The sequence below is a fragment of the Podarcis muralis genome, chromosome 1 (assembly GCF_964188315.1).
Source record: "Podarcis muralis chromosome 1, rPodMur119.hap1.1, whole genome shotgun sequence".
Taxonomy (NCBI): domain Eukaryota; kingdom Metazoa; phylum Chordata; class Lepidosauria; order Squamata; family Lacertidae; genus Podarcis; species Podarcis muralis.
Genome location: NC_135655.1, coordinates 116,588,409 through 116,615,963, shown reverse-complemented (window position 1 = coordinate 116,615,963; position 27,555 = coordinate 116,588,409). Strand labels below are relative to the sequence as shown.

General features: G+C 45.7%; 1 protein-coding gene across 4 annotated transcripts in view; it reads left to right on the top strand.

The window, feature by feature from the left end:
• Window positions 1–27,555, top strand: part of METAP1D (methionyl aminopeptidase type 1D, mitochondrial) — a 103,313-nt gene that overhangs the window by 74,902 nt on the left and 856 nt on the right. For 3 of the 4 annotated variants that reach the window (XM_028749676.2, XM_028749656.2, XM_077917053.1), the window contains 3 exons: window positions 21,705–21,802; window positions 25,987–26,034; window positions 27,363–27,441. In XM_028749676.2, coding sequence (XP_028605509.1) covers window positions 21,705–21,802; window positions 25,987–26,034; window positions 27,363–27,441 — 225 coding nt within the window. The remainder of the gene's footprint in view (window positions 1–21,704; window positions 21,803–25,986; window positions 26,035–27,362; window positions 27,442–27,555) is intronic. The other variant, XM_028749667.2, reaches the window with a different exon arrangement.

Genomic DNA, 27,555 nt, shown 5'->3' with positions numbered 1-27,555 from the left:
TGATAAATAATGCCAGCAAGGACTTTTTATCCATGCCACGAAGAACTGCTAAAGGTTGTCAGAATTATTCAGTGCTACAAACCCCTTCCCCTTTTATAACAAAATGCAGACAGATTTAAACGCAAGGGAGCTCCCTTTAGGAGGTCCATCCCTTGTGAGAGGCTTTGATCCTGGAACAATATGATAAAACCAATGGTCCATCATGTTCTGGTCTATTAAAACGTATTATTTGATCCTTTTACTATTTGCACACTTTTTTTTTTCTTTTTTAAAAAGGTTGCGCCTTAATGCCCTTTAATTAATATGTTAATGCTATCGGGAAGAAATTGCATGGATCTCGATGCCTACAAAAACACGCATTGCTCAGAACCCTGAAAAGATGCTGTCTTCCCTTTCCCCCCACCCCCCTCTGTATGAATCTTCAAATACTTTAAGAGAAATAAGAAAAGAGAGCAGGAAAATATCAGTTTGATGTATTTATAGCTTTAAAAATATTGTAACAGAGTCTGAATCAAACTTTAGTAAAACCACTTTGGGTTATATCCGAGAAGCTTTTATTGAAGACTTTGTATAAAATTGTGTTTTTGACAGTTTTAAATTATAGGCTAACTAGCCTGGGGAAAAAGGATAGTGTCTATCTGTTCTTTCGTAGGAAATGTTGAATCAGACCCCTACTGGGAAAAGAAATTTAATGCATATCTCACTATCTTACTGTCCATGAATGTAATAGAAGTGAATTCAAAATGTAGTTTTATTTTTGCAAATGGGATGAGTCGATGGATGCAGCTCCATATTTTTGAACACCTAGGGTTCAACAAATTTACTGGTGGTGCTCTTGCATTTTAACAAAATTTATTCTCGAGTCGAAGGGGGCACAGAAGACGAGATTCTTATTCAAGCATTCTCTCGAGCGCTGCATTCATGGCTGTGTCTAAAGGGCATGTCAGCCTTTGATTCTCTCTGAGAGGTAATTATCCTTTTCCTGTCACGGAACAACAAATGATAGCTAACTACAGAGGAACATTTGCAGTAGTCACATTCATCAACTGCAGGGGGAAAAAAATTCAATTTAATTGTGCAACACAGCTGCACATAGGCTTTTTGAGCATTGCTGTTGTTCTCCCTGTCTTGCTATTCCTCCCTACCAGATCTATTTTTTAAACTTTTTTCCCCCTCCCTGCTTATTTTTCCCCCTCTTCCACCTCCCCCCCACCCCCATTTTTTTATATATTTTTTGTCTCTTCTTCCATTTTTACTCTCTGTACTTTCTTGTTAAAGTAATTTTCCTTTGTGGCTCTCGTTCTTTTTCCCCCCCTCTCCCCCCCCCCATTGAAGGCTATGAATGTAGAAAATTATCACAATTACTCATATAATTGAGCCTCTTTGTAGCAAGTGCAACTCCAGTACCCTTTCTCCATCATGAAAATGGTTTCATTATAGGGTTTTTCATATTCTCTGACACCATCTACACAGAGGAAAAGGCGTGCAGATGAGATGTACTAGGAATAGGGTAGATCAGGAAGGTCACAGTGGGAATAATTAGCTCTGCTATGGAAAGAGCATCTAGGCCTTTTACCGCTACATAAATGTACTGTCCGTGGCTTTTAGTCACAAAAAAACTTACTAACAAATGGAGCTCCCGCCTACTACTTTGAAAAAAAGATTTGTATCAACACTACAATTTTCCATCATTAAGACTAATAACACAGAGCCTAGTATACATCAAGGGGAATAAAAAGAAAAATCTCACATTCAAGTGGCGACTGGGTGCTGACCTTTGTTCCCCGTTTTTTTTGTGTGTACGACTTAACTCTTTACAAAAAGAGAGCCACACGCCACACCAACACGCAGGTGAACTCCAGCCAGTGCTAGCAAAAGTAGCAGCATTCGCTTGGAAAAATCTGATAAATCTCCACGCAGGGTAATGCATTTCATTAGATTCACCGCATTAAGTCTAGCTGTATATTTTTTTTTAAAGGATAAAGAGAAGAGCAGAATTGAAAGTGACATTGGCCTCTCTCTCTCCCCCCTCTTTTTTGCCTTTCCCCTCCTCTCAATGTTGATGCAGAGGTCAGTATTTCACCGCATGTAAATGCGTATGCAAAGCTCAGTTGAAAAGCAAATTAATTTGGATTGGTCGCAGTCACAATCACATCCAGAATAACAGACCCCCGATCATCTGTGCTCCCACCTATTGTCTGTTTAAAGTATGCTGGTTTTGCTCAACCAAGGCTTTTCCTGGCCTATTGCAATGTTGCATATGTAGGCTTTGTCACTGTATATTCATGTAAACAAGATGAGAGTTTGGTGGGGGAAATATATTGATTTCTTCCTTGCCGGCATTATAGGAGAGACCTATCAAGATTTGAATATGTGTCCTCCTTTCCACAAATGTGCTTGGTAAGCTTGCAGCGTGTATTTTGAGATTCCATAGAAAACACATTATGTTAATACATTGGATGCATTTGAATGGATTCTGGAATCCAGAATGTTCTTCGATTCTGCAACCAGAACTCAAAGAACTGTAGCGTATCTTATAGGAAGGTCTATTCCGAGAAATGGATATATTTCCAAAAATTATTTAGCAGATTGGTTTCCTTTGACTAGGCAATTACTAACCTACTTTTATTGCGTCCATTTAAGTTGACCGCCAGAATTCAGATGAAGTGTAATGACTGGATTTGAATGATCTTTATGTACACCTTCTGCGAGTTTTCTGTTCAAAAACCTCTGTAAGTTAGTTTCTAAAGCAGCGAGGCATGTTCCCTGGAAATCGTTACTTAGATCTAAACAAATGAATGCAAACATAGTTGTAGTTAAATCAAGCCAATTTCAAACTTGTAGTTAAAATTACCGAGATAAGAGTATCAATAAATGGTTTTAAAATGTTTTAACTTATAAATATATGTTTTGATATTAACTTAGAACAATACAAAGGCAGACTTTAAAAAAAGAAATCTGTTTCTATCAGATTATGCACATTTAAACAATAAGTGGCTCAGGCAAAATAAGTCATTTTAATGTCATCTGTGATAGATTTTCTTTGACAGCTACTGTAAATTACAATTACACTGCTTCTCCCTGCATTTGAAAGTAAGCATTGCAATAAATTATCTTTTATTTCAATCCATCATGTCTGCCTTTCAGAAACAGAGCACCTTAAATAAAAGTTCAGCTCTATTGTAAGAAAAATATAGTAATTTGTGATAGTTTGAAACTAAAAATGTACCTTTCTTTAAGGAGAAAGCCCTAAATTGTGGGCTTTCAAAAAATATTACTAATTATACTTCATCGTTCATTGTCATTAGAGGGAATCCCTGAACTTGTGTATTCTCTTAAGTCTAGAACTGCTGCTTAAGGAAAATAGTTTAAATTCTCCCGGGAGCATTATGTAATCAACCGGGTAAACCATTGTGATACTGTTGAAAAAAAATCCATAATCCAACACATAGGTTCCAAAGTCGGGTTGCATCTATGTTGGCAAAATTATGCCCTTTCCGCCTCGATCAGTGCTGATTAACAGGGCAAACGGGTTGCATTTGGCGAGGCGGCCCCTTTCAGTGCTTCTGAATCAGAGATAAACCTGACGTCTTTGTGCATTTGTTTGTTAGCAGTTGCTTCCTGTCTCTCAGGCTCTGTAGCCATGGTTTGGTTCCCTGCCACACACTTGATTCCCACCACCACACACACCCTCACCTTGTGATACGTCTCTTCTGAGAATTACACAATTTTGCATTTGACAGTTGTGAGCCTGGCAGTTTCTAAATAAGCACCTTTCCTCCCTGTTCCCTTTAAAAAAAACAACACATGTATTTTTTACCTCTGCTATTCCCTCAACACGAGATTAGTAACACACATCTAGCAAACCTGCAGAGATGCGCAATTACGCAAAACGTAAAAGAAGGTGGAATTCTGCAAACTTGGACCAGGTTGGAGGGCGAAAGGATAGGGCTCATCAGAGCTTAACAAGGGACTATAGACTTCCGTCCAGGAGAGACAGGTTTCTGTGCAGAACTCCTAGTACAGCCGTGTAAACTGTAGTCAGAACATTTGTTCTGCTTTTTCATCATAAAGCTAGTTTGCGCAGTCCTTTCACTAGGGTGCGAAGGTAGGCTCTTCTGTGCTTTCGTGGAGAAACATGCCATGTGAACTGGTGGTTCATGGCTGTCGTCAGCTTTGTTACCGTAGCAGCAATCCACCCCACCCCCCGGCAAAAAAAAAAAAAAGCTGCAAATATAGGAACTTTTGCTAATTCCACTGTCATAGATATGGTTAACATGTGCTGTTTGAGCATGTACCCAAGCAACCTTGAGACTCTTCATGTGGGCAGAAAACGTACTGCGTGGGCTGGCATAAACTTCATAAGCTGCTTGCTGCGCAGAGTATACAAGTTCCATGCGCTTCAGGTGTGCTTCAAGTTTGTTTCTCACTTGCAAGGAAAACCTTGCGCCAGCAATGCCTTGGCTCACATTGCAGCCATCTCCGTAGGCTAGGCTAGGCTTTAGGTTGAGACTAAGTGAAAATAGATTTAAAGGTAACACACATTCTGCTGTAGTGCTCTGTAAGAGCTATTATTTTCGTAGGCGGGAGGGTATTTAAAATCTGCAAAGAGTGACATCATACTATACCATTTCCGAATCAAGTGTCGGGGGCAGGGGCTGTCACATATATGACAGCTTCTCCTATGTGTAAAGCTGATGTTCTAGAATAGATTTTGCCATACATCCAGAATTTCTTGGACATTACCAGGATTTCAAAGGCAGAAATAACGTCTGGGAGGTGTTTCTGAAATGTGACGCTTCGTCCTGGATCTTAGGCAAGTTAATTGAAAAAGCACAGGTTTTTTGGCATTTTTGTAAAAAAAACCAAAAACTCAACTACTTTCTGATTTTTCGTAAAAACACAACTTTCCGGGTGTCCTGGTTTTTACTTTCTGAAATATGGCAACCCTATTCTAGGAAGAAGTCTTCTAGGTGAAGGTTTCCTCCTACAAGTGTAACGTTCAGTTCAATCTTGCTAAAGGGGTGCTTGTATAGAAACAGTGTGCTGAAAATCTTGAGGTGGTGTGGTTGAAGGAAACAGTTGTCCAAGTTTGCACACTTGAATTGCCCTTTTGCACTCCTTGCTTCATAGGAAAGGTCTTGTGTATCCAAGTGGTTCAAATCCATTTCCTAACTGTTGTCCTCTTCCATTCTCCCAAGTCTGCCCCACAATATTCAGGCTTTCTCAGTTGGAAAGACACCAAGTCCATAACAGAATCAGAGCACCAGATCTTACTGTGTTCTTCCAGGCCATAAACACCTTCTCTCCCAGCTTTATTGACTAATCTTCTCCTAGCGGCTACTTTTTATTTCAGCTGAGAAAAGAAGGCAAGGAGGTAATTGTGAATCTTTGTCGCTACCTACTTCAGTCGAGATTTCTTTCACCTGGTTCATTGTTGAGGGGTTACAAGTTCAGCATCTCTTCCCAAAGTTTTCCTTCAAAACACTTTTGTCACTTTGCACCTTGAACATCTAGACTCCGGTGGCTCGCTGGGGTCGCACAAAATTTTGCAGGAAGAAAAAGCTTTCTGGGGCATAGCTTTTTGTCATTTGACTTTCAAGCCCCAAACCAATTTTCCTGATGCCATCCCAGGAGAAACATTTTGGAGAAAGCTCTCGTCCTTCCTCTTTCTGTGGCACATCAATGACACTTGCTGTCACTTTTCTTTTTACTGGATCCCAAGTGAAGAAAGGGGAGATGGTTGGCCTTTTATCTTTCAACATCTCCTCTCTAGTCGTCACTGCAGATAGGTGAATCTGCTAGTTTTGTTTTCTCTCTGTTTCTCATTTTCCCCATCTTTTGGTATGGATTTGGTACGATTTTTGCAACATTGTGAATTCAGAAAGAAAGAAAGAAAGAAAGAAAGAAAGAAAGAAAGAAAGAAAGAGGAAGGAAGGAAGGAAGGAGAAAGAAAGAAAGAAAGAAAGAAAGAAAGAAAGAAAGAAAGAAAGAGGAAGGAAGGAAGGAAATAGGAAGGAAGGAAGGAAGGAAGGAAGGAAGGAAGGAAGGAAGGAAGGAAGGAAGGAAGGAGAAAGAAAGAAAGAAAGAAAGAAAGAAAGAAAGAAAGAAAGAAAGAAAGAAAGAAAGAAAGAAAGAAAAAGAAAGAAAGAGTCCTCACACAAACATGTCAGCATCTCAATCCATATTCCTCCTAATACACACATTTTTCTTTGTTTGGAGAACCACATCCTAAAATTAATGTATTGTTCGTATATTTTTTTCAGGAAGCGTAAATTAAACAGGATTGCACTAAAAGGCGAACAGAAGCAAACTGTCTCCCATCCCTAGTTGTCACTTATGCCCCTAGAACACAGAGCAATGTGCAATTTCAAAGTGTGCTGTGAGAGGCCTTTTCCCCACACCTGTAGCTCTACAGCTCTGCCTCTCCCCGAGGAGGAAGAGTTGTTATTATTATTATCTTTCAATGCTGGCTTTCGCGTGTCCACTAACTGACAAAAGGGCCTTGGGGCCTAAAGTACATTAAAAATAGTTGGGTTTTGTCTTAGGAAATTTGGGTTCAAGTTTCCAATTCATCCATGATTTTACTGGTTGGCTTTGGGTAAAGAAAGGGCTTTTAGCATCTATTCCAACATCTGCAAAATCGGAAAAAGCTAAGCATCTTGCAGGACTAGGCTTGCAAAGTGCCATTGTATCTTTACGAAGCACCGTAATGCCAGAGCCATCGGCAGAACTGTGTGCAAAAAAATTATTGAAGTGCAAAGTCATGAATGGAGGAAAATGCAGAAGAAACCTAGTTTGTGCTGTTGATTAGCTTAAACAGACACTGGCCTTTGAAATAAATGTTCAGTTGAATTTCGCAGTGCTGATTTGCCTACTTTCTAAAAGGAGAGGTGCTGGATGATTTGTATAGTCATCTCTGCCTACCACCTACCGTAAATTTATTTGTGTTTAAAAAATGATTGGTTGCCTTGATATAGGAGTATGCAGAGTGATAACACAACACAAAATAAAGTAAAAGAAGCTAAGGTTAACAATAAAACGGGAAGAGAAATCTATCTAGAAATTTACTGCACCATCGTTTTTTAAATTGGGTGGTGAAGTGGCTTGGCTGGCACCTCTATAAGAAAGATGCTCTGTGACATGGAGTGCATTGGGCACACTGCAAGGTCTAATTTCTTTATAAGGTATGGAACATGGAATGTGGTCTTTCCTAAAAAGACCAAAAGAGTCCAAAGAAGTCCTTAGGCAAGAAAGTGCTCTTACAGACTGGTCCATCAGCAGGTCTACATCCTGCCGAGTTAACCAAGTACAACTCCTTATCAGAAGTTACAATCTCATATCAAAGCATCTTAGCTCAAATAGCATCGTGCCCAGAACTCCAGTATGATATGAAGCAGGAAAAAACTCAAGGACTTTGCTCACACAGCCCTCCTGGGACAACTATTCAACCTTGGCTTTAAGATATCTGTGGATGGAGATATCCCCACAGCCTTAAGCCAACCTCTGCTGCTGCAACCACTACTCTTCTGGACATAAGGTTCTTTATTAATGTCCGGTTTAAATCTTTTTACCTGCAATTTGGGCTCATCATTATTTGTCTTGTGTGGTTACAGTAGACAAAGAGCTGCTGACCCTGATTCTGCTTAATTGAGGCAACTTTTCTATCTGACCATAGTTATCAAAAGAGGCACAATATTGAATTTTCTGCTATGAAATTGATAGTAGGCAATTTATTAACACAGTAGCCAGGAGTGGTTTGAAGATTGATTATGGTGTGTTTATAAAGGTTGGGATTCAGTCATGTTGCTGTGTGTGAGGAATGAGGTCCACTCATGCAAAGGAGCTTGCCCCTTCTCTTCTCCCCCAAGCCCCCAAAACCCCTAAATATGTTCTGGGAGTTTGGGGGGGGAACCAAGAACAAGCGTAGTGGGTGGGTGGGGAGTCTTATTGCATGACCAGACCTTGTTCCCTACACTTGATACCCCACTTAGCACTATGGTGAATTCCACCCATGGAATTGTACTAAGTTGTCTCCTTAGTACAAGAACATCTGCCTATGCCAGGGGTCTCTCTTCTCCTCTCTTCCCATATTCCCCCACCTGTGGTTCTGTGTTACCACCACCACCACCCAATACTCCAGAGCAGATTTGGGCCACACACCACAAGGGCAGAAAGAAGAGGAAGTCCTGACTTCACTCTAATAGGACAACTTGGTTGGATGCTACCATAGATGGGGAAGGGTCCAGTGCCAACATGGACACGGTGCCTGCAAGTAGACTCCCATAGGCTCAGTAGGCCTTGTTTTCTCCCCATACCACACATACACTTGCGCACAGGCAACACACTGGGGCATTACAGTAAATGAGAGGGGCCTGCCCATGCCTTGGCCCAGTATATCTGAAGGAGCGTCTCCACCTCCATCATTCAGCCTGGACACTGAGGTCCAGTGCTGAGGGCCTTCTGGCGGTTCCCTCACTGCGAGAAGCCAAATTACAGGGAACCAGGCAGAGGGCCTTCTCGATAGTGGCGCTCGCCCTGTGGAACGCCCTCCCACCAGATGTCAAAGAGAACAACAACTACCAAACTTTTAGAAGACATCTGAAGGCAACCCTGTTTAGGGAAGCTTTTAATGTTTGATGTATCACTGTATTTTAATATTTGGTTGGAAGCTGCCCAGAGTGGCTGGGGAAGCCCAGCCAGATGGGCGGGGTATAAATAATAATATATTATGATGATGATGATGATGATGATGATGATGATGATGCCACACAGGTCCTTGGGCATCTTTCCAATCTACAGGATGAAATTCATTCAGACTCCATGTCAGAATAAAGAAGGATCATGGCTCTATAGAGGTTGATGGGAATTTTCTGTCTTTAGTACAGGCACAATAGGATTAGACTATGTCTGTAATATGTTCAAGGTCCAGGGTGACTAACAGCCTTTAACATATATAAGGTAAGATCAGTGGGTGACAGCTTTTTCTACAGACCTTTCCCCCACCTCACCCTTTGGTTTTGGTGGCATGCCCTCCTTTTTAAGACAGCAGGGGTACTGTCTTAATTGCACATTAAGAATAAGCTAACATAAACCCAGAATATTTGGGTATACAGAGTATGGGGATGGTTTAATACTGCGGTTTCTGCGCAAAGGTTGTACACACACCAGATTTCTCTATTCGGATTACATTTCCCTTAAGCTTTCATTACTGCTGTTCTGTCCGTTAAATGACAGACTAGCAATGACCTATGTGTCTTGGTCTGCCTGAGCCCAGTGCAGTTAAAGTTCTTCAGATGAACCCACTCTTGTCCCAAAATAAAATAAAAAAGATGGGGAGGTTTTGTGTGAATGCAAGTAACACCCAAAGAATTGGTCTGGGATAAGCTTGTACAAACATTTGAAACCCAACTGCAAACTACAATAGAAGAAAAAGATGAGTCAGATCTCATCTTTCCAACAGGGGAGAGCAGACAAGGATTGTTTTCTAAGGTAAGCCAAGGAGGGAAAATTTGTCCCTCTTCAGTCAGGTGTAATTTGCAGCACAGTTGCACAGCATGAGACCTCACTTAGGCAGATGCCCATCTCTCTATTGTCAGCATAGATGCTGCATGGGATCTACACCTCAGAAGTGTACAACACTGGTGGTTTGACTATTTATACATTAACTTCTGCTCACTGCTGACTCACAACCAGCTTGTAAAGTAGGCAAGCTCTTAGCAGTGGTTCTGTGGTTCGTCAGAACTGTGTGTTGTTATTCTTGGGCTTTAGAGAACCCGAATTCATCTCTCTGGGGAGCTGTGAATAGGAATATGAACAACCCACCCGTTGAGAGGATGATTTTTAGAACCGTAAAGCACCCAAAAGTTTCAGTTGGTAGGTCTCACAATGGAAAAGAAACTATTGGTTTTAATGCATTCCACGACCCCTTTAAGATGGGTTGTTGGAGGGGTCATCATCCCTTTTCGGCCCAGGGCATATTTGCAAATCAGAGAAACTGCCATGGTAAAGGTAAATGACCCCTGGACAGCTAGGTCCAGTCAAAGGCAACTATGGGATGCGGCTTTCCTCTCGATTCAGGCTGAGGGAGCTAGTGTTTGTCTACAGACAGCTTTCTGAGTCATGTGGCTAGCACAGTGTTTCCCAACCTTTTTTGGGCAAAGGCACACTTGTTTCATGAAAAAAATATCGAGGCACACCACCATTACAGCCCCGTGACGTCAGCGCGCAGCGTCACGCCGGGAGGGACGCACGAAAGTGTAAGTTTCAATTTTTTCCCCTCCCCCTTGCCTTCCTTCTGTGCCAACCGCCAAAAAGCCAAGAAAAAAGCCAAGACTTTAGGGCAGCAGGTCGACACGGAAGAAGCTCCTACCTAAGGACAGGTGCGACGGCCGTGTCCTCTTCTGCCACACTTGGCAGCCCTGCCTCACGGTCGTGACTCCCACCCTGATTTCTCCCCGCAGTCTGTCCCCCAACCTCTTCTGAAGGCTGGGGGGGGGACAAGGGCTTTTCTTCCCACCCCCAGCATTTTAAAAAACCCCGGGACAGCGGAGGACTTCTCCGGACAGCGGAGCGGCATTTTAAAATCGCCCGGGACAGCGGAGGACTTCTCCGCTGTCCGGGGCGATTTAAAAGCCCCTGGGAAGACAGGCAGGGGGGACAAAGATTTTCGCCCCCCGCCCGCCTTCAGAAGAGGTCCTGGACCTCTTCTGAAGGTGGGCGGGGGCGAAAGTCTTTGCTCCCCCCCTGCCTGCCTTCCCGGGAGAGCGGAGAAAGGCAGCGCGTTTCTCCGCTGTCCCGGATGGCTTTTGAAGGTCCTTGACCTCTTCTGAAGGCGGGCGGGGGCGAAAGCCTTTGCTCCCCCCTGCCTGCCTTCCCGGGAGAGCGGAGAAAGGCAGCGCGTTGAAGGCAGGCTTTTGAAAGCCGTCCGGGACAGCGGAGAAACGCAGCGCGCCATCCCGCTGTCCCCCGACTTGGCTGGAAGGCTGGCAGGGGGAGAAGCCTGCTCCTTCCCGTCGCCAGCCCCGCAAACTCGGGGGACAGCGGGAGAGGCGCAGCGCGAGTTTGCAGGGCTGGCGATGGGGAGGAACAGAAACAAACCAGTAATCCCCCCTTCCACAGCACATTTAAAAGGGCATCGGATGTCAATCAGCCCAAAACGTGGTTAAAGAGGCAAATCAAAATGGCCCTTGAATTACTTTATTTCAAGTCTAATCTCAGCAAAGGGAGGGGGGACACTGTGGGCACCAGGGAAGGCTTCTTTGGGGGCATATGCACCCGTGGGCACCACTTTGGCCAACCCTGGCTTAGAGCCATTTTGCACTGAGCTCAGGAATGCTGATTTCCCAGCTGTTTTGTGGCTCACATCCTGTGTGCCCCGTGGCAAAAGACATGTCAAAGAAATCTTCCTGCAGAAACCAACACTGAAAGCTACTAGAATATTCGCCAAACGTCCGTGAAATCACAGCAGGAAATAAAAAATGTGGTGGGTGTATGTTTCTTGTACCTACTCTTCCCCCACTGCCTATTCACCTGCCCTAATCACAACCCCCCCCATTCTGCCATTTGTACACAGACACCCCACATTATTCTCGTACTCTTATGTCTAATAGCTTCTCACCAATACAATAGTTGTAGCTCCTTGTGTACAGGACACACAGGCGCTGATGAGCTAATGGCAAATTCCATATAAATTTTACAACGTTTTTTAAAAAAGCATTTTCATAGCGTTTTTAAAAATCTGTGTAAATGCTGTTTCCAACCACAGAATACAGCCTTTGCTCCCCCCTGCCTGCCTTCCCGGGAGAGCGGAGAAAGGCAGCGCGTTGAAGGCAGGCTTTTGAAAGCCGTCCGGGACAGCGGAGAAACGCAGCGCGCCATCCCGCTGTCCCCCGACTTGGCTGGAAGGCTGGCAGGGGGAGAAGCCTGCTCCTTCCCGTCGCCAGCCCCGCAAACTCGGGGGACAGCGGGAGAGGCGCAGCGCGCCATCCCGCTGTCCCCCGACTTGGCTGGAAGGCTGGCGGGGGGAGAAGCCTGCTCCTTCCCGTCGCCAGCCCCGCAAACTCGGGGGACAGAGGGAGAGGCGCAGCGCGCCATCCCGCTGTCCCCCGACTTGGCTGGAAGGCTGGCGGGGGGAGAAGCCTGCTCCTCCCCATCGCCAGCCCCGCAAACTCGGGGGACAGCGGGAGAGGCGCAGCGCGCCATCCCGCTGTCCCCCGACTTGGCTGGAAGGCTGGCGGGGGGAGAAGCCTGCTCCTCCCCGTCGCCAGCCCCGCAAACTCGGGGGACAGCGGGAGAGGCGCAGCGCGCCATCCCGCTGTCCCCCGACTTGGCTGGAAGGCTGGCGGGGGGAGAAGCCTGCTCCTCCCCATCGCCAGCCCCGCAAACTTGGGGGAAAGCGGGAGAGGCGCAGCGCGCCATCCCGCTGTCCCCCGACTTGGCTGGAAGGCTGGCGGGGGGAGAAGCCTGCTCCTCCCCATCGCCAGCCCTGCAAACTCGGGGGACAGCGGGAGAGGCGCAGCGCGCCATCCCGCTGTCTCCCGACATGGTTTGGAGGCTGGCGGAGGGCTTCCTCCTCCCCCAGCCCCGCAAGCTCCCAGAGCGATGCCAAAGCTGCGCGCAGCTTCGGCATGGCTCTGGGTCCCGTTCTGGGGGAGGGGGAAGCTCGGGCTTCCCCCGCCCCAGCCCCACGCCTGGCGGTGGGGGAATAAATTTTTTCCCCTTTATTCCCCCCCCCCGCCAATTTTTCCCGCGGCACACCAGGCAACGTCTCGCGGCACAGTAGTGTGCCGCGGAACACCGGTTGGGAAACACTGGGCTAGCATGACTAAACCGCTACTAGTGCACAGAGGACTGTGAGATGTGCCAGCGCACACGGAAACGCCGTTTATCTTCCCGCTGCAGCTGTACCTATTTATCTACTTGCACTGGCGTGCTTTCAAACTGCTAGGTTGGCAGGAGCTGGGACAGAGCAACAGTAGCTTACTCTGTCGCGGGGATTCGAACCGCCAACCTGATCGGAAGCCCAAGAGGCTCAGGGGTTTAGACCACAGCGCCACCCACTCCCCTTAAACTGCCATGGATATCCTACACAGCCCACAACCATGCACACACTGCAACCTATTCTGTTGGTTGCAAAATTATTATTATTAGTAGTAGTAGTAGTAGTAGTAGTAGTAGTAGTAGTAGTATACCGCCCTATACCTGTAGATCTAAGGGCGGTTCACAAGATAAAATTCCAATATGAAAAACACAAAATACATAATAAAAATAAGAACAGAAACAAACCAGTAATCCCCCCTTCCACAGCACATTTAAAAGGGCATCGGATGTCAATCAGCCCAAAACTTGGTTAAAGAGGCAAATCAAAATGGCCCTTGAATTACTTTATTTCAAGTCTAATCTCAGCAAAGGGAGGGGGGACACTGTGGGCACCAGGGAAGGCTTCTTTGGGGGCATATGCACCCGTGGGCACCACTTTGGCCAACCCTGGCTTAGAGCCATTTGGCACTGAGCTCAGGAATGCTGATTTCCCAGCTGTTTTGTGGCTCACATCCTGTGTGCCCCGTGGCAAAAGACATGTCAAAGAAATCTTCCTGCAGAAACCAACACTGAAAGCTACTAGAATATTCGCCAAACGTCCGTGAAATCACAGCAGGAAATAAAAAATGTGGTGGGTGTATGTTTCTTGTACCTACTCTTCCCCCACTGCCTATTCACCTGCCCTAATCACAACCCCCCCCCATTCTGCCATTTGTACACAGACACCCCACATTATTCTCGTACTCTTATGTCTAATAGCTTCTCACCAATACAATAGTTGTAGCTCCTTGTGTACAGGACACACAGGCGCTGATGAGCTAATGGCAAATTCCATATAAATTTTACAACGTTTTTTAAAAAAGCATTTTCATAGCGTTTTTAAAAATCTGTGTAAATGCTGTTTCCAACCACAGAATACAGCCCCACCTGTATGTTCTTCATGCTAGCAGCTTAGCTTGTTAGCAGTCAGTAAGAAGCATTATTGGCATGTGGTACAATTGTGTCTGCTCATTGTTTTGTGTTATTGTGAGCCACTTTGAGCCCAGTGTTGTTCAGAAAAGCAGAATACAAATACTAAGTCAAAACATATAAGCATTCTGTTACATCACAGACCTTCAGGCAGTAACAAGGCATAGGGCATCTTTGCAATGAAATAAAACCAGACTTCTGTCTTGCAGCCAATAGGGAGATTTGTGTGGTTTTACCTCCAGTGTATGTTGACTTTGGGGTTTTTTTTTGGGGGGGGCAGATTTGTTAGGCCACAATATGTAGTGATTGGAAAACCACAACTTGCAGAAATATGGCTTCTACCTAACTCTTAAAGGATAAAGAAGGATGTCTGAAGCATTTGCAGCCTTCCACCCCCCCCCATGAAAGGGACGCGGGTGGCGCTGTGGGTAAAAGCCTCAGCGCCTAGGGCTTGCCGATCGAAAGGTCGGCGGTTCGAATCCCCGCGGCGGGGTGCGCTCCCGTTGTTCAGTCCCAGCGCCTGCCAACCTAGCAGTTCGAAAGCACCCCCGGGTGCAAGTAGATAAATAGGGACCGCTTACTGGCGGGAAGGTAAATGGCGTTTCCGTGTGCTGCGCTGGCTCGCCAGAGCAGCTTTGTCACACTGGCCACGTGACCCGGAAGTGTCTCCGGACAGCGCTGGCCCCCGGCCTCTTAAGTGAGATGGGTGCACAACCCTAGAGTCTGTCAAGACTGGCCCGTACGGGCAGGGGTACCTTTACCTTTTTACCCCCCATGAAAACTCCTCTGTATTTGGTAGCTGTAAGGGAATCTGCAAAGAAGCAGAGGCGTTTGCATATTTGTGACATATTTGTCTGAAGAGAGTGAGAGTAATGCTTCCTGTCGAGACAAATTGATTTTATTTATTAAAGATGCTGAAACAATTGTTGAGAGGGGCAGTGTAAAAAAGTAAACCCGAGCAGCAGCAACAAAAAGGTCCAACATTTGAAGAACATGTGTCCTCCAGAGCTGCTTTTCTGCTCCGAAAATCCAACAACCCCCCCCCCCCAGAATTAGTGCAGCCTTAGTCTACATTTTTGATCTAGAAACCCCATGCTTCATTTGCTCCCAGACATCTGCTTTCCACAGCTCCCTTTCCACTTGTCTTCTGCCCTTGCACTCAGTATGAGGGTGTGGCTGATTTTGCTTTCTCTTTGACTTTCCTTTCTTCATATCTCCATTTCCCATTGTTTCTTTCACTCCACGCTTTCCTGACTGCAGTGGTACCTCAGGTTAAGAACTGAATTCGTTCTGGAGGTCCGTTCTTAACCTGAAACTGTTCTTAACCTGAGGTACCACTTTAGCTAATGGGGCCTCCCACTGCTGCCACACCCCTGCCGCGCGATTTCTGTTCTCATCCTGAGGTAAAGTTCTTAACCCGAGGTACTGTTTCTGGGTTAGCGGATTCTGTAACCTGAAGTGTCTGTAACCGGAGGTACCACTGTATTTTGTGTCTCTTTCTCCAGTGCCCCTCTAACATTTCTGTCCCCCCTCCCCTCTTCTCCCATTGGAAGCCTGCTCTGATCTTAAAATGTTGTGAGACATTTTCAGATCTCCACCTCACAGTATCCTTTCCCCTCTGCCTTTCATGCTGTTGTCTCTGTCTCTTTCCTCAGCTTCTTGTTCATTGCCTACTTTGCACATGCCTACTCAGCCAGCTTGTCTCCAAGCTCCCAGCTTCCCTACTTCCTGAGATTTCTTCCCGCTTCTCACCCTGGCACACAAAACTTCTCCTATCCCTGGGGCCAGTGCGCGGTTTAATCCCAGCCAAACTAACAACCGTCCCTTCCCTCATAGAAGCAGAACTGCAAACATGGACAGCTTTGCTCTCCCAGCATCTAGAAGGTTTGTAAACAATATTCCATGCTATCACACCGGCTCAGCCAATCGGTATCAGAGGCTTCACTGGCAGAAACACAATGCAGTATGGATGTGCAATATACTGTCACCTTTCACAATATTACATCCAATAGTATCAAATTTCTACTGTTCTGAATGGGCATTTCAGACATGCATTAGAAACTCAGCCCAAATGAATGGATTACACATTTACATCCTTTGATGATCATCTACTGACTAGTGATGATGATTAGAAGCCCATGCTTTAGCCAGCTGTTTTGCTTTGGTTGATTTAAATAGTGTATATTTCAGACAATAGACTGTATTTTGAATGAAAATACAATGTTGGAGAATTTTTTAAAAATTACGTTTAAATTTTTATTTTAGCAAAGTACTAAAAATGTGCACCCTACCCCCGAGACCATTCCATTATAACTATCCAACCTCCCAAAATTTCAACCCCTCTAGTGATGGTTTGACCCCTTTCCGTTTTAACGGTACAAATTCTACAAATACCTTCCATATCTCCTCAGAATAATTTCTCCTGCATATTCCCCATCTTGCCTTAATAGCACATGTCAGTTTATCATTAATAGCTATATCCCACACATCTTTTATACAATTCTTCCATTTTATATTCATCTTGCCCCTTCCACATCCTAGCTATCATAACTCGTGCAGCTTGTCAATAAATTTGTGAGCAAGTCCTCCATAGCCTGCGAACCTTCCACCCCCGTTGTAAATCGATAACAATTCTACCTCTGTACTTTTGGTCAGCTTTAACCCAGTGATTTCTGTTATCTCCTTAAACACCCTTTGCCAAAAAAAAATTGTACATATTTACACCCCCACCACATGTGAACATAAGTCCCCTCCGACATAGCACCGAATATTCCTTGTTTATTTGATTTAATCTTACTGGTGTTAAACACCATCTCCATACTAACTTACAGTAATTTTCTTTTATCCTTATAGACATTTTCTACATTCATTTCTCTTACATTTTCCCTCAGCTTTGACTATTTACCTGCCCTGTTGTCTCCTTTTCCCACACCTCTTTCTACTTTCTACTAATATTTTATCAATTTCGCTGGTTTCCCCTTTTTTAACTACTGTATATTTCTTCTTTAGCTCCCTTTTTTATAATCTCCCCCCCCCAAAAAATGTATATTCTTTGCATTTCTTGATTTCCCTTCACCATTTCTTTGTTCATTGCTCCAGTTGTATACAGTTAAACAAAGTTATTTTACTTCCAGATAGAGTTCCTCTTATTTGTTCTTTGCTTCTCATTTTCTCCACCCATTCCTTTATTTTAAGTATTTTCTTCTCTTTCGCTTCTTTTTCAATTTCCTTTTTAAAATTTACTGGGAAGGGGTGGGGTGGCGGGGAAACTTCTGTTGCTGCTTTAGAGCGAAGCATGAAAAAGACAGTCTCCATTAGTGTCTCAAGATAAGCAGGAAGAAAAAGTCAGGCAAACCCAAATAGAAAATTGATTAAATTATTTTGGCACCAGCAAGCACACACTTGGAGAAAAGCAGAGAGATATACAAAGGCTGAGTGCTTCATGGAGGGGGGGGAAATAATGAATCGCTTGTTCTTATCTCTTTTTTCTGTTCATTTTTATGTGTTAAGTGAGAAAACTGTTAACTTCCTAGCTTCTCCTTTCTACTGCTCTTTTTGGCGACTCTAGTGAAACAATTGCGTTTTTTTTAAAAAAACACCTCTCAAATCCTAGTGAGATTTTTTTTTTGGGGGGGGGAAGAAAAGAAAAATCTTTTAACTTCCATCTTCCTTCTTCTTTGTGTCATTACTTAACTCCCTGTGAGTATTTAGGAGATCCATAAAGACATTTGAGCTATCATACATTTGAGATCTATACTCTGCTGTGCTCCAGAATCAAACAAAATACTGTAATAGCTAAAGATTTTTTTTTTGTTGGTGTGGTAGGCAAGCAGTAGCTAATCTATAGGGCCTGTTCAAAAAAAAAAAAAATCCATTCAAGGTGTTATCTGTGAGCAACATTAAAAGTTATTGACCTAGTTCTTCACTCTCCCACTTTCCAGCTCTGGGATGCCATTCACTGTAATGGCAACGCTATTGTAGTGGCAGCACATTCTTGAGCAATGGGGCAAATGTGTGGGCAGATGCAACAATAGCTCCATGTAAATAGAGCCAGAGGAAGGAATCAAGTCCTCACCTTCACGGGCAGATAGGGCGATTTGTTTGAAATCAAACTGGCAAGTATAGTCAACTTTTTTTCAAAATAAAATAAATGTCGCTTCTTTAAATGCCTCAACCCTTGGGCTTCTGCTAAGCTCATAAACTGTGTGGAAATCAAAGTCCCCGTGTGAGAGACAGGGAAGGGGAAATCTCAAAGGGTGAGAGGCTAGGGAGAAGAGAGGGGCACCCCCAGGTGAGAGCAGGAAGGAGACCCCCTTTTCTGGGTGGGACAGAAGTTAAGATATGTTTGAGAGAGAGGATCCTGTATTTTCCTATCCTATCTTTTCTTTGTTCTTCTATTCTCTTATTTTTGTGTGTGTGTGACTAGCTTGTCTTATATTGTACTGTGAAAAGTGTTAATGAATATATACAATGGTACCTCGGTTTTCAAACATCTCCATTGACGAACATTTCAGAACACAGATACTGAAAACCTGGGAGTAAGTGCTTCCATTTTCGAATGCGCCTTGGAAGTTGAACAGTTCTGCTGAGTGTTTCTCAATTTTCTCAATTAAATTTGCAGACTGCCCTTTGCACCTTGGTTTTCGAATGTTTCAGAACTCAAATGGTCTTCCAGAACGAATTACGTTCGAAAACTGAGGTACCATGTGTGGGTGTGGGTGTTAGTTATCACATGCCCACTGCAAATAACACAGGATGGTGGCTCTATTAAAAGAGGTAATTGCAACATTTCCACATCAAAAGTATATCCGTGGCAGAGTTTATGAATGCAGTCTCTCATGCCTTCCATATACACACTGACATACTACTGTACTCATTTCAAGAGTAAAAGGTAAAGATAAAGGACCCCTGGATGGTTATGTCCAGTCAAAAGCGACTATGGGGTGTGGCACTCATCTCGCTTTCAGGCTGAGGGAGCTGGTGTTTGCCCACAGACAGCTTTCCGGGTCATGTGGCCAGCATGACTAAACCGCTGCTGGCACAACAGAACACCGTGACAGAAACCAGAGCGCACGGAAACGCCGTTTTCCTTCCTGCCACAGTGCTACCTATTTATCTACTTGCACTGGCGTGCTTTTGAACTGCTAGGTTGGCAGAAGCTGGGACAGAGCAACGGGAGCTCACGGCGACGTGCAGATTTGAACTGCCTACCTTCCGATCGGCAAGCCCAAGAGGCTCAGTGGTTTAGACCACAGCACCACCCACGTCTGTGTTGTAGGAAACTACACAGCCATTTATTGTCTCTATGGTGATGCAATGCATCTCTTATGTGAGGCTTTTGTGGAGCGGGAATTGGAGCAAGTGGGACCCTAGACTTTCATCCAATTCACTTTCATTCCATGCAATTCCCTTTTAAGTGGTGATGGTGGTGTTCTTAAATTCCAGGAAGAGTGCCTTAAGAGTCTTCTGATTGAAGACCTCTGTCTCTGTTCTGCAAAACATGTCAGCCATCTGCCTTGTATAAAAATAAGGAAATGTGAAAATATATTTCACACTGATTAGGCACTGCAGCCCAGGGGTGGAGCTTCATGCACTGGGGGGGGGGGGGGCGGAGAGCAGGTGGGGGCGGGGCTGCTGCTCGTCCCAGGGGCAGGGTGCGCCTCCCAGAGGGGCGTGGTGTGCATCCTGGGGGCAGGGCATGTATCCTGGGGCATGGCACCCAGCGTGGGCAGGGTAGCAACTGCGATGGCACCCTACTGGGATTGCGCTGCCGGGGGCGGTGCGCTCCCCCCGCACTCCTCTTCCTCCGCCAATGCTGCAGCCCAAACACTGAAATGAGGACAGCAGCGAACTCTGGAGAACCTTGAGTTTTACAGAACTATTTAAAAACCCATTTTTTAGCAAAATAGTCCTCTACCCCTTCCCTTAAAAACACAATATAATAGAGCAAGGAGTCAATTGGTTTGGCTTGAGCTCTGAAATGAAGCACTCCTGTTGGGAGGTGAGACTGTACTGCAACATTTCATCTATGTTCTATAGCCAGATTAAATACCCTTTGACGCAGTATGTTTCACTTCCAAGAGCCATGCTTAGTTCAGATGCTTCTCTTGAACTGACGGCATTTGCCATTAGTTACTCCTTTTACTCCCAGCCTGTTATAATGGACGGTACAAGTTCACCCAGGTACCCGGTATAAAAGATCCCTCAAACCACCCTCACTGAACCGGGGTTTTTTGTGGCTTGTAAACCACAGAGCCTAGGGCTTGCTGATCAGAAGGTCGGCAGTTCAAATCCCCGCGACGGTGTGAGTTCCCGTTACTCGGTCCCTGCTCCTGCCAACCTAGCAGTTCGAAAGCACGTCAAAGTGCAAGTAGATAAATAGGTACCACTCCGGCGGGAAGGTAAACGGCGTTTCTGTGCGCTGCTCTGGTTTGCCAGAAGCGGCTTAGTCCTGCTGGCCACATGACCCGGAAGCTGTACGCCGGCTCCCTCGGTCAATGAAGCGAGATGAGCGCCGCAACCCCAGAGTCGGCCACGACTGGACCTAATGGTCAGGGGTCCCTTTACCTTTACCTTAGCTTGTATCTTAATGCTGTGGAAACTGAAGCTCGTTAGCAAATTGCCAGCCTGTGCAAATTTGTGTTCTACTCTGGGAAAATATTGACCTTTTCTATTAAAATATATATATATTAATTTACCGGTGTCAACTCCACATGTAAACTTGGCCGTTTAAAAGTGCTCGGGAATGCAACCTAAAGGTTTTGTCCCCTCGGCAATTGTGGTGGCTGCATTGTTCTGTCCAAACGCATTAAAATGGCACCTGAGGGGAGAGGTGCTCAACCATGCCTATTTGCTGCGATGACGGCCTTCAGGGAGAGTAACAATTTGGTTTTTATTAATATCAGATGTACTCTTGGGAGTCGAAAGAGCTTGCTTGGGGAGGGGCAGTGGCTTGCTTGGGGAGGGGCAATGGCTGAAGGGCACACATTAAGTCTCCAATTAAAAGGATCTCAGCAGACCCTGGAGAGCTGGCTGCTGGGTGGAACTGATGCTACTGAGCTCGATGGAACCAATGGGCCGACATCGGGGGCTATCAGAATAGCATTTGTGCCCCCTCCCGATATGTGCCTGGATTTGTAGAAGAAATGATTTGGGGTTTGTCTTTCAGCTTGGCACTAATGCTCACACGGATCTGATGCTTGGTAGAACTTTAAAAAGCATTGCCTTGCTTAGTTCCCCTATGCCCAGTCCCAAGATAAACATTACTTTGCTTTTAAAGGGTCGTCTGGTTTTTTAGTACCAGGCTTACCCTGTGAAAGGAAGATTCCTCTCTTGTCTTCCGAAGCCCCAAAGCTCACCGCTGAAGTTACCCACCTTATTGTGTCTTCCTGGGGCAGAGAGCTTTTTATGGGAGGCCACAATCTTTTTAAAGACAGTGTTTGCTATTCCGTAGGTAAGCACATGGGAAGTGCATTGGAAACGTGACAGAATGGTTACATTGCTCAAAGAACGGCGTTTAACCCGCACTGAACTTGCAGCACTGAAATTTACTGAAGCGGGGGAAGTTCCTAATGGGTTAATTGAAACAAGCGTGAATACGTATCTGAAGAGATTTAATGTTTGATTCATTCTTTGAATTCTGGAGTGTCTTTTTCTTTCCTGTTAAATGCTTTCACTTTTGCTCTCCTTTAAAGCCATATAGCCCGTCAGAATGATTTACGAGTGTGCCCCTACTTCGTTGGGCATGGGATAGGATCTTACTTCCACGGCCACCCGGAAGTTTGGCATCATGGTAAGAAGGTTCCTCCATCATCGGTTCATGAGCCTTGCACTTGAGTGTTCACATGCAGGAGATGTGCTCCTCCTTTCCAGCTTAAAAAAGAAGAAGGGGGAGGGAATGCTAGTGGGAAATAGTTTTAAAACAGCCAGTGTGGTGCCCTCCAAACGTTGTTGGACTACAACTCCCATCAGCCCCAATTAGCATGGCCAGTAGCCAGGAATGATGGATGTTGTAGTCCAAGCACATTACCTAAGAAGAAAAGCTGAAGTCTGCACTCATCACGTCCGGCACAATTGCCACAAGCCTGCATGTATCAAAAGACACTGGGGATTGTTTGCAGGAGTGTTCTTGAGGAGTAGTCTAAGACCCTTGAGCCCTGACTCTTTTATGCTGGGCCCTATATCTCCTACCCTTCCCCGCCCTTATTTGTATTCATGTTTATTTTGCATAAAGGGACTCCCACAGCCTTGCTGCAAAGCTCAGCGCTGGTGAGACCCCAGCCACCAGCCACCTGAATGTGCTCAGAGAGACCTGATCTTGCATCGATACATATAAATTAGCATGTGCCCATTTTCATAATGGGTCTGTACCCTGAATATTTATCTTTTTAAATATCTAGCAGCACCCCTGACTGAGCGAGACTGTTAAAACTACTACAACAACAACAACAACAACAAAACATAAACCCCGCATGCATTACTGATCTCAACAGTTTCCGGAGTTGCATTTTGTTTGAGGTTCTCCCTGTTAGGATATACGTAGTTCCATTCCACCTTAAAAGGGTACAGGCATGACGTTTGTGTATGACATGCCTGTTTACTTCCAGCTCTCGCTGGGAACTTCCGTTGCATGTAGCATGTGCATGTGATACACAAACGTCATGCCTGTACCCTTTTAAGGTGGAATGGAACTATATCCTAACACTCCCCACCTCCAAACAGACTCCAGTTCCCCTCAGCCACAGCCAACATAATCAGTAGCCAAGGATTATGGGAATTTTACTCCATAACATCTGATTTCTGAGTATGCCCCCTACTTGGTTGGTCATGGGATCAGAGCCGTCTTTCCCATTGGTGTTAGTGGTTCGTTGCGCCAGGGCGCCGGCCTCTCAGGGGCACCCTAGCGAGTTTCCACTTTCCCTGCACGCCCGCCAGCTGTGCCCTGCCAACTATATGGCTGGCAGGCGGGCAGCTTCCCTCCCCAGCCTCTGCATCTGCTAAAGATGGCCCTGCTCCCGGTCGTTGTCCTCCTCCTGCTTTGCGTCCTGATGCCGGAGAGCATGACCGCCAGCATGTTTTCCTGCTTGATCGCTGCCACCACGCCAGGGATCGGGGCGATGGGAGAGGCAGAGGACATTTTCCACCACCCCCTCCCTTGTTTTGGAGTTGCCGGGGGGGGGGGCGCCAGATATGCTTAAGATGGCCCTGCACGGGATAGGATCTTACTTCCACAGCCACTGGATGTTTGACATCATGGTAAGATGATGGTAAGGCCCTTCCATTAGCTACCTGTGCTTTAGACTGAAGGGATATCTACTGTTGGGGGTTAGTTTGGTTGTGGGGGATGTTGCGTGGTTGTTTTAAGATCTTGACGTGTTGCAAGACTATAGGGCAGCGTGGTCAACGTGCCTTCCAGATAATTGATTACAACTCTCATCAGCCCTAGCCAGCGTGACCAATGATTAGGAATTGAAGTCCAATAACATTGGGACTATCCCAAGTCTCACTACCTTCTGGAAAACGTGGGCTGAAGGATTTTCTTACGTATAAAGTCATCACGATCTTTGACTGCACTGAAACTGCTCGAGTCAGCTTTACCATTCCCATCTATCGTGCTAAACAGGCTGGTCTGGAGAGTTTGCAGAGACATGTTGAATTCCCGGTGACCACAGCATCAAGGGAGGACTTTGGGATCACAGCTGAAACACACAGCTTTTGTGTTGCCCTTTGGAGGCTGTCCATTGTTTAACTGAAAGCTGTGGCAGGGTGACATTTCGAAGGCAGCGTATTTAGCCTCCATTTCTGCAGATAGGACTTGAGTGTTTTGGTTGCAAACAGGGAGCCTCTCCTGGAGTGCCAAGCTGAAGTGCTTTTGCTCTCCCTGATGCATCTTCTGAAATAAGCTGTTGCTTACAAAAGTTCGTGCCGCAACCAATCTATTGTTGGCATCTGTCTGTCTCAAGAGACAATGGAGTGCTCCTCCAGGGGTGAAGTCAGACCACTGTGTTAGCAGCACCAAAGTGACCTCCCCTGAGCGCACACCTGGGCAGTGTGTATAGAGGTCCTGAGCTACCCAGAGAACAAGACTCCCCTCTCAGCATCACTGATGTGGTCCAAAGGAAAGCAGACAGTGGCGTAGTGTGGGGGGTGCAGGGGGGGCGGGGCACACCGGGCGCAACATCTGGGGTTAGGGCAAATCCACGGGTTAGGGGGAGCAAATCCACAGGTTAGGGGGCGCAAATCCATGGGTTAGGGGGCGCAAATTACTTGCCTTGCCCCGGGTGCTGACAACCCAGACTACGCCACTGAAAGCAGAGCAATAGGTTTGGCACCAGCTTGGCTGCAGGAGTTGCCAGAAGGATGCATGCAAACCACCATCCAACTATCTTAGGGACTCCACTCTCAATTTGTGTAAGGCTTACTCCTTAGCCTTTTCTTCTCTGGAAGATATCTCACAAGGCAGGAGAGGTTTAGGATCAGAATGTTCCTTCTCCTAGGTGGGCTATCTTCCCAAGTGGATGAGCCCCATCTGCCCCTTACTTTCCTCTCCATCGCGTGCAGAAACTGCCTTCTTGGCCATTGGACCCACTATGGGCTAAGTTCACCCTTAACACTGGGCTCTTTGAAATTAGAGTGGAGCTTTGAGGATAATCTGAATTGAACCCTGCCCACTAATTGAGCATCATTTGACAAATAAGAGCCAGGATTTAGGGTCCAGGTGTGTCTGCCCTCCCCCCCAAGTAGACTCCAGTTCCTGTAGCTATTGCCCTTAGAATCATAGAGTTGGAAGAGGCTCCTTGACTTTTTTAGCTGAACTGAGAAAGGACGACACAAGATTTTCCAAGGTCCCACTTGTGAGATTCTTACTGACGTTGGAGTAGTGGAAGAAGCAGATCAGAAGCTCCAACTTTTCTTTGATGCAGAGTGACACTCACTTCCTTTGTTGTGGTCTCCCTTCCAGATAGAATTGTGAATCAACTTTGTACAGCAGCAAAACCATGCCCAGGGCTCAGGGTTGTTAATAAAAGTCAACTCCTGGTAATCGCCCCAACCTCACCCTTTTGGTTACATAGGCACTTGGAAAGCAAAGAACTAGGACAGATGTGGGCAGGGGTGGGGGTTGGGAGGGGAACCCAGAATTCGACCCCCACAATCCAAATTGATACACACAGAGAGAAACAGAAGGGAGAAGACAATCCCATGTTCCAGCATTTTTACACATTGCTCCAAAGCAGGTCCTATCGCTTTACATACTTCCAGGTGTTGGTACAATGAGAACCTACTCCAGGTGCATTTCGGATGCTGGACTTCAGATCCCATAATCCATGGCCATTGGGGCTGTGCTGGTGAGAGCTACAATATCTGGAGGGCTCCACATTGGCTACCCCTGTTATTAGTGCCTCCTTATAATTCAGAAATGCTTCTGTTTGCGTTTGATTAAAGGGAAACAAAACTTAGTGGTTGGACAATTATTGCTTTTGATTTGATTTGATTTTTTAAAAAGAAAAATCAAAGTGTTTCTACACCTTCAGTTAAAAAAAATAATAATTCTGAAACATGGTGGGGTTAAGTTAAAAACTCACAGAGTTGCAAAGCAGCCTGAATTTATTTTCTTCCTGATCTCCTCTCCCCCCACCCCTCTTTCTACATCACTGATATCCACCAGCTAACGGGGGTTAACTCTGCCTTTGGTGACCAGGGTAAGAAACCTTTGGTGACCAGGATTGCAACAACTGAAGGCTCAAATTGGGCTGCAATGTCTCAAAGTGGGAATAATTCGCTATATGGGCAGGGTGGAGAGCGATTTGGACCTTTTTGGGGAATGGGTGAGGTGTGCTTCGTTTTCAGGCCACCAATACCTCAAATACTAAAAAGAAACTCTGCTCCCCAAAAAGGATTGCAGATATACTCTACTGAGGGCGGGCGCGCAATTTCCCCCTCGTAATTGAAAGGCTTCTTTTTTTCTCCACTCCACAGAGAACGAAAGCGATTTGTTAATGCAAGAGGGCATGGCGTTCACAATAGGTTAGTTGCGGTTTGTATCGAAAAGGGGAGCCACCTTCTAATCTATTCGGATTGACTCAAAATCGCCTGGTTTTGGTTTTGGTTTTGAAGGCATTCGGTGCGTTCCCCTGGCCCCGGTCTGCATAGCTTGCTTGTTTGTACTGGGTATATGGTTTTTAAATTCCACCTCTCCCCACCCTCCAGTTTTAGCCCCGATCCAGCCAGAGTGAGTTGCAACCAGTCACAACTGCTGTCGCACCCTCGGAGCCTCTTACTGTGCGCGCATTAATCCTCGGAAGTAAAACGAAGTTTACGCAGCGCGTTGCTCCCCTGCCTATAGAGAACTGTAGAGTTAGAATGGGGTTCCACAGGATCATCCAGCCCAACCCCCTGCGATGCAGGAATCTCAATTCCTTAAAGACCCTCCCAAGAAGGAGAGTTCACCACCACCTCCGGAGGGAACCTCCCTTCCCTAGATGAGTGTTTACCCTCCCAACAGCCCTGCAGGGTTGGCCGTTTCGACGGAAGTGCGTGGAACAAATCAAGCGGGGAAGAGAGGAGGGGAAGAGATGGAAATTCATCAGTCCATCAAAGTGACAGATGTAACCTGCGCTTTGGCAAGCCACGCGGCTTGAGGAGCTGGGTTTGCCGCAATAGCACAATCTAAAGTCTCTGTGCGTATGTCCCCCCTCCAAAAAAAATGCAATGTTAATCACCCTTCTCTCTCTCTCTCTGGGAACGATTATGCCCTTTATTGTAGACCCGGGAGCTGCTGCTCCCTCGTTTTGAGCTCTGCTGAGTTCTGAGTAGCCAAGCAGCAGCCCTCGCCTTGGCGACTGAGCTTCATCCTAAATACCAATCATAGGGGGCGAAGGGGGAAAAAATGTGTTCCGCGCTCACGGCGCGCCTAAATGGCGCGGCAATTAGAGGAAAATAAGAAAATTGTTGTTTTGCTGATTTAATGAACATTTTAAAGCCTGCTCTTAAAGGGGGGGAAAAAACAACAACTAATATTTCTATCCTATCTGCTGTTTGGAGGAGAGTGGCTGGCGCTTTGGCTGTTATGATCCATGGGGATCTTAATTAAAGCTTGATTAAAATGCCCTTCTTCGCACTTTAAAAACAGAAGACACCCAAGTTCAAGCCTGAAGGTTGCCACTTTCTCCTCCTTAGTTCAGGGGCTGCTTTCTTTGGTTTTATTTTTAGGCTGTTTCCAATGAGGTGGGGGACGGGGAACGCACAGTAAAAATAAAATATCGGGCATTTTGCCTGGGTCCGGAATAGATTTGGCTTGCAGGCCAGTGGACAAACTCTTACCTCGTTTCTGTTTTATTTTTGCTACATGGCAGAACCAATCCTCATGGAAGGATCTTACGAATTTAAAATCCTAAAGGACAAATGGACCGCAGTATCCGTGGACAATAAAAGGTGCCTACTTTTCTTTTCTTTTTTAAAAAAAGTTGTAGTTTGTTGTTTAGTTTTAAATCGGTTTTATCTCTCTCTGGCTAGGGGAAAGAGCGGAAGCTGCCTCCTTGAGTGGTT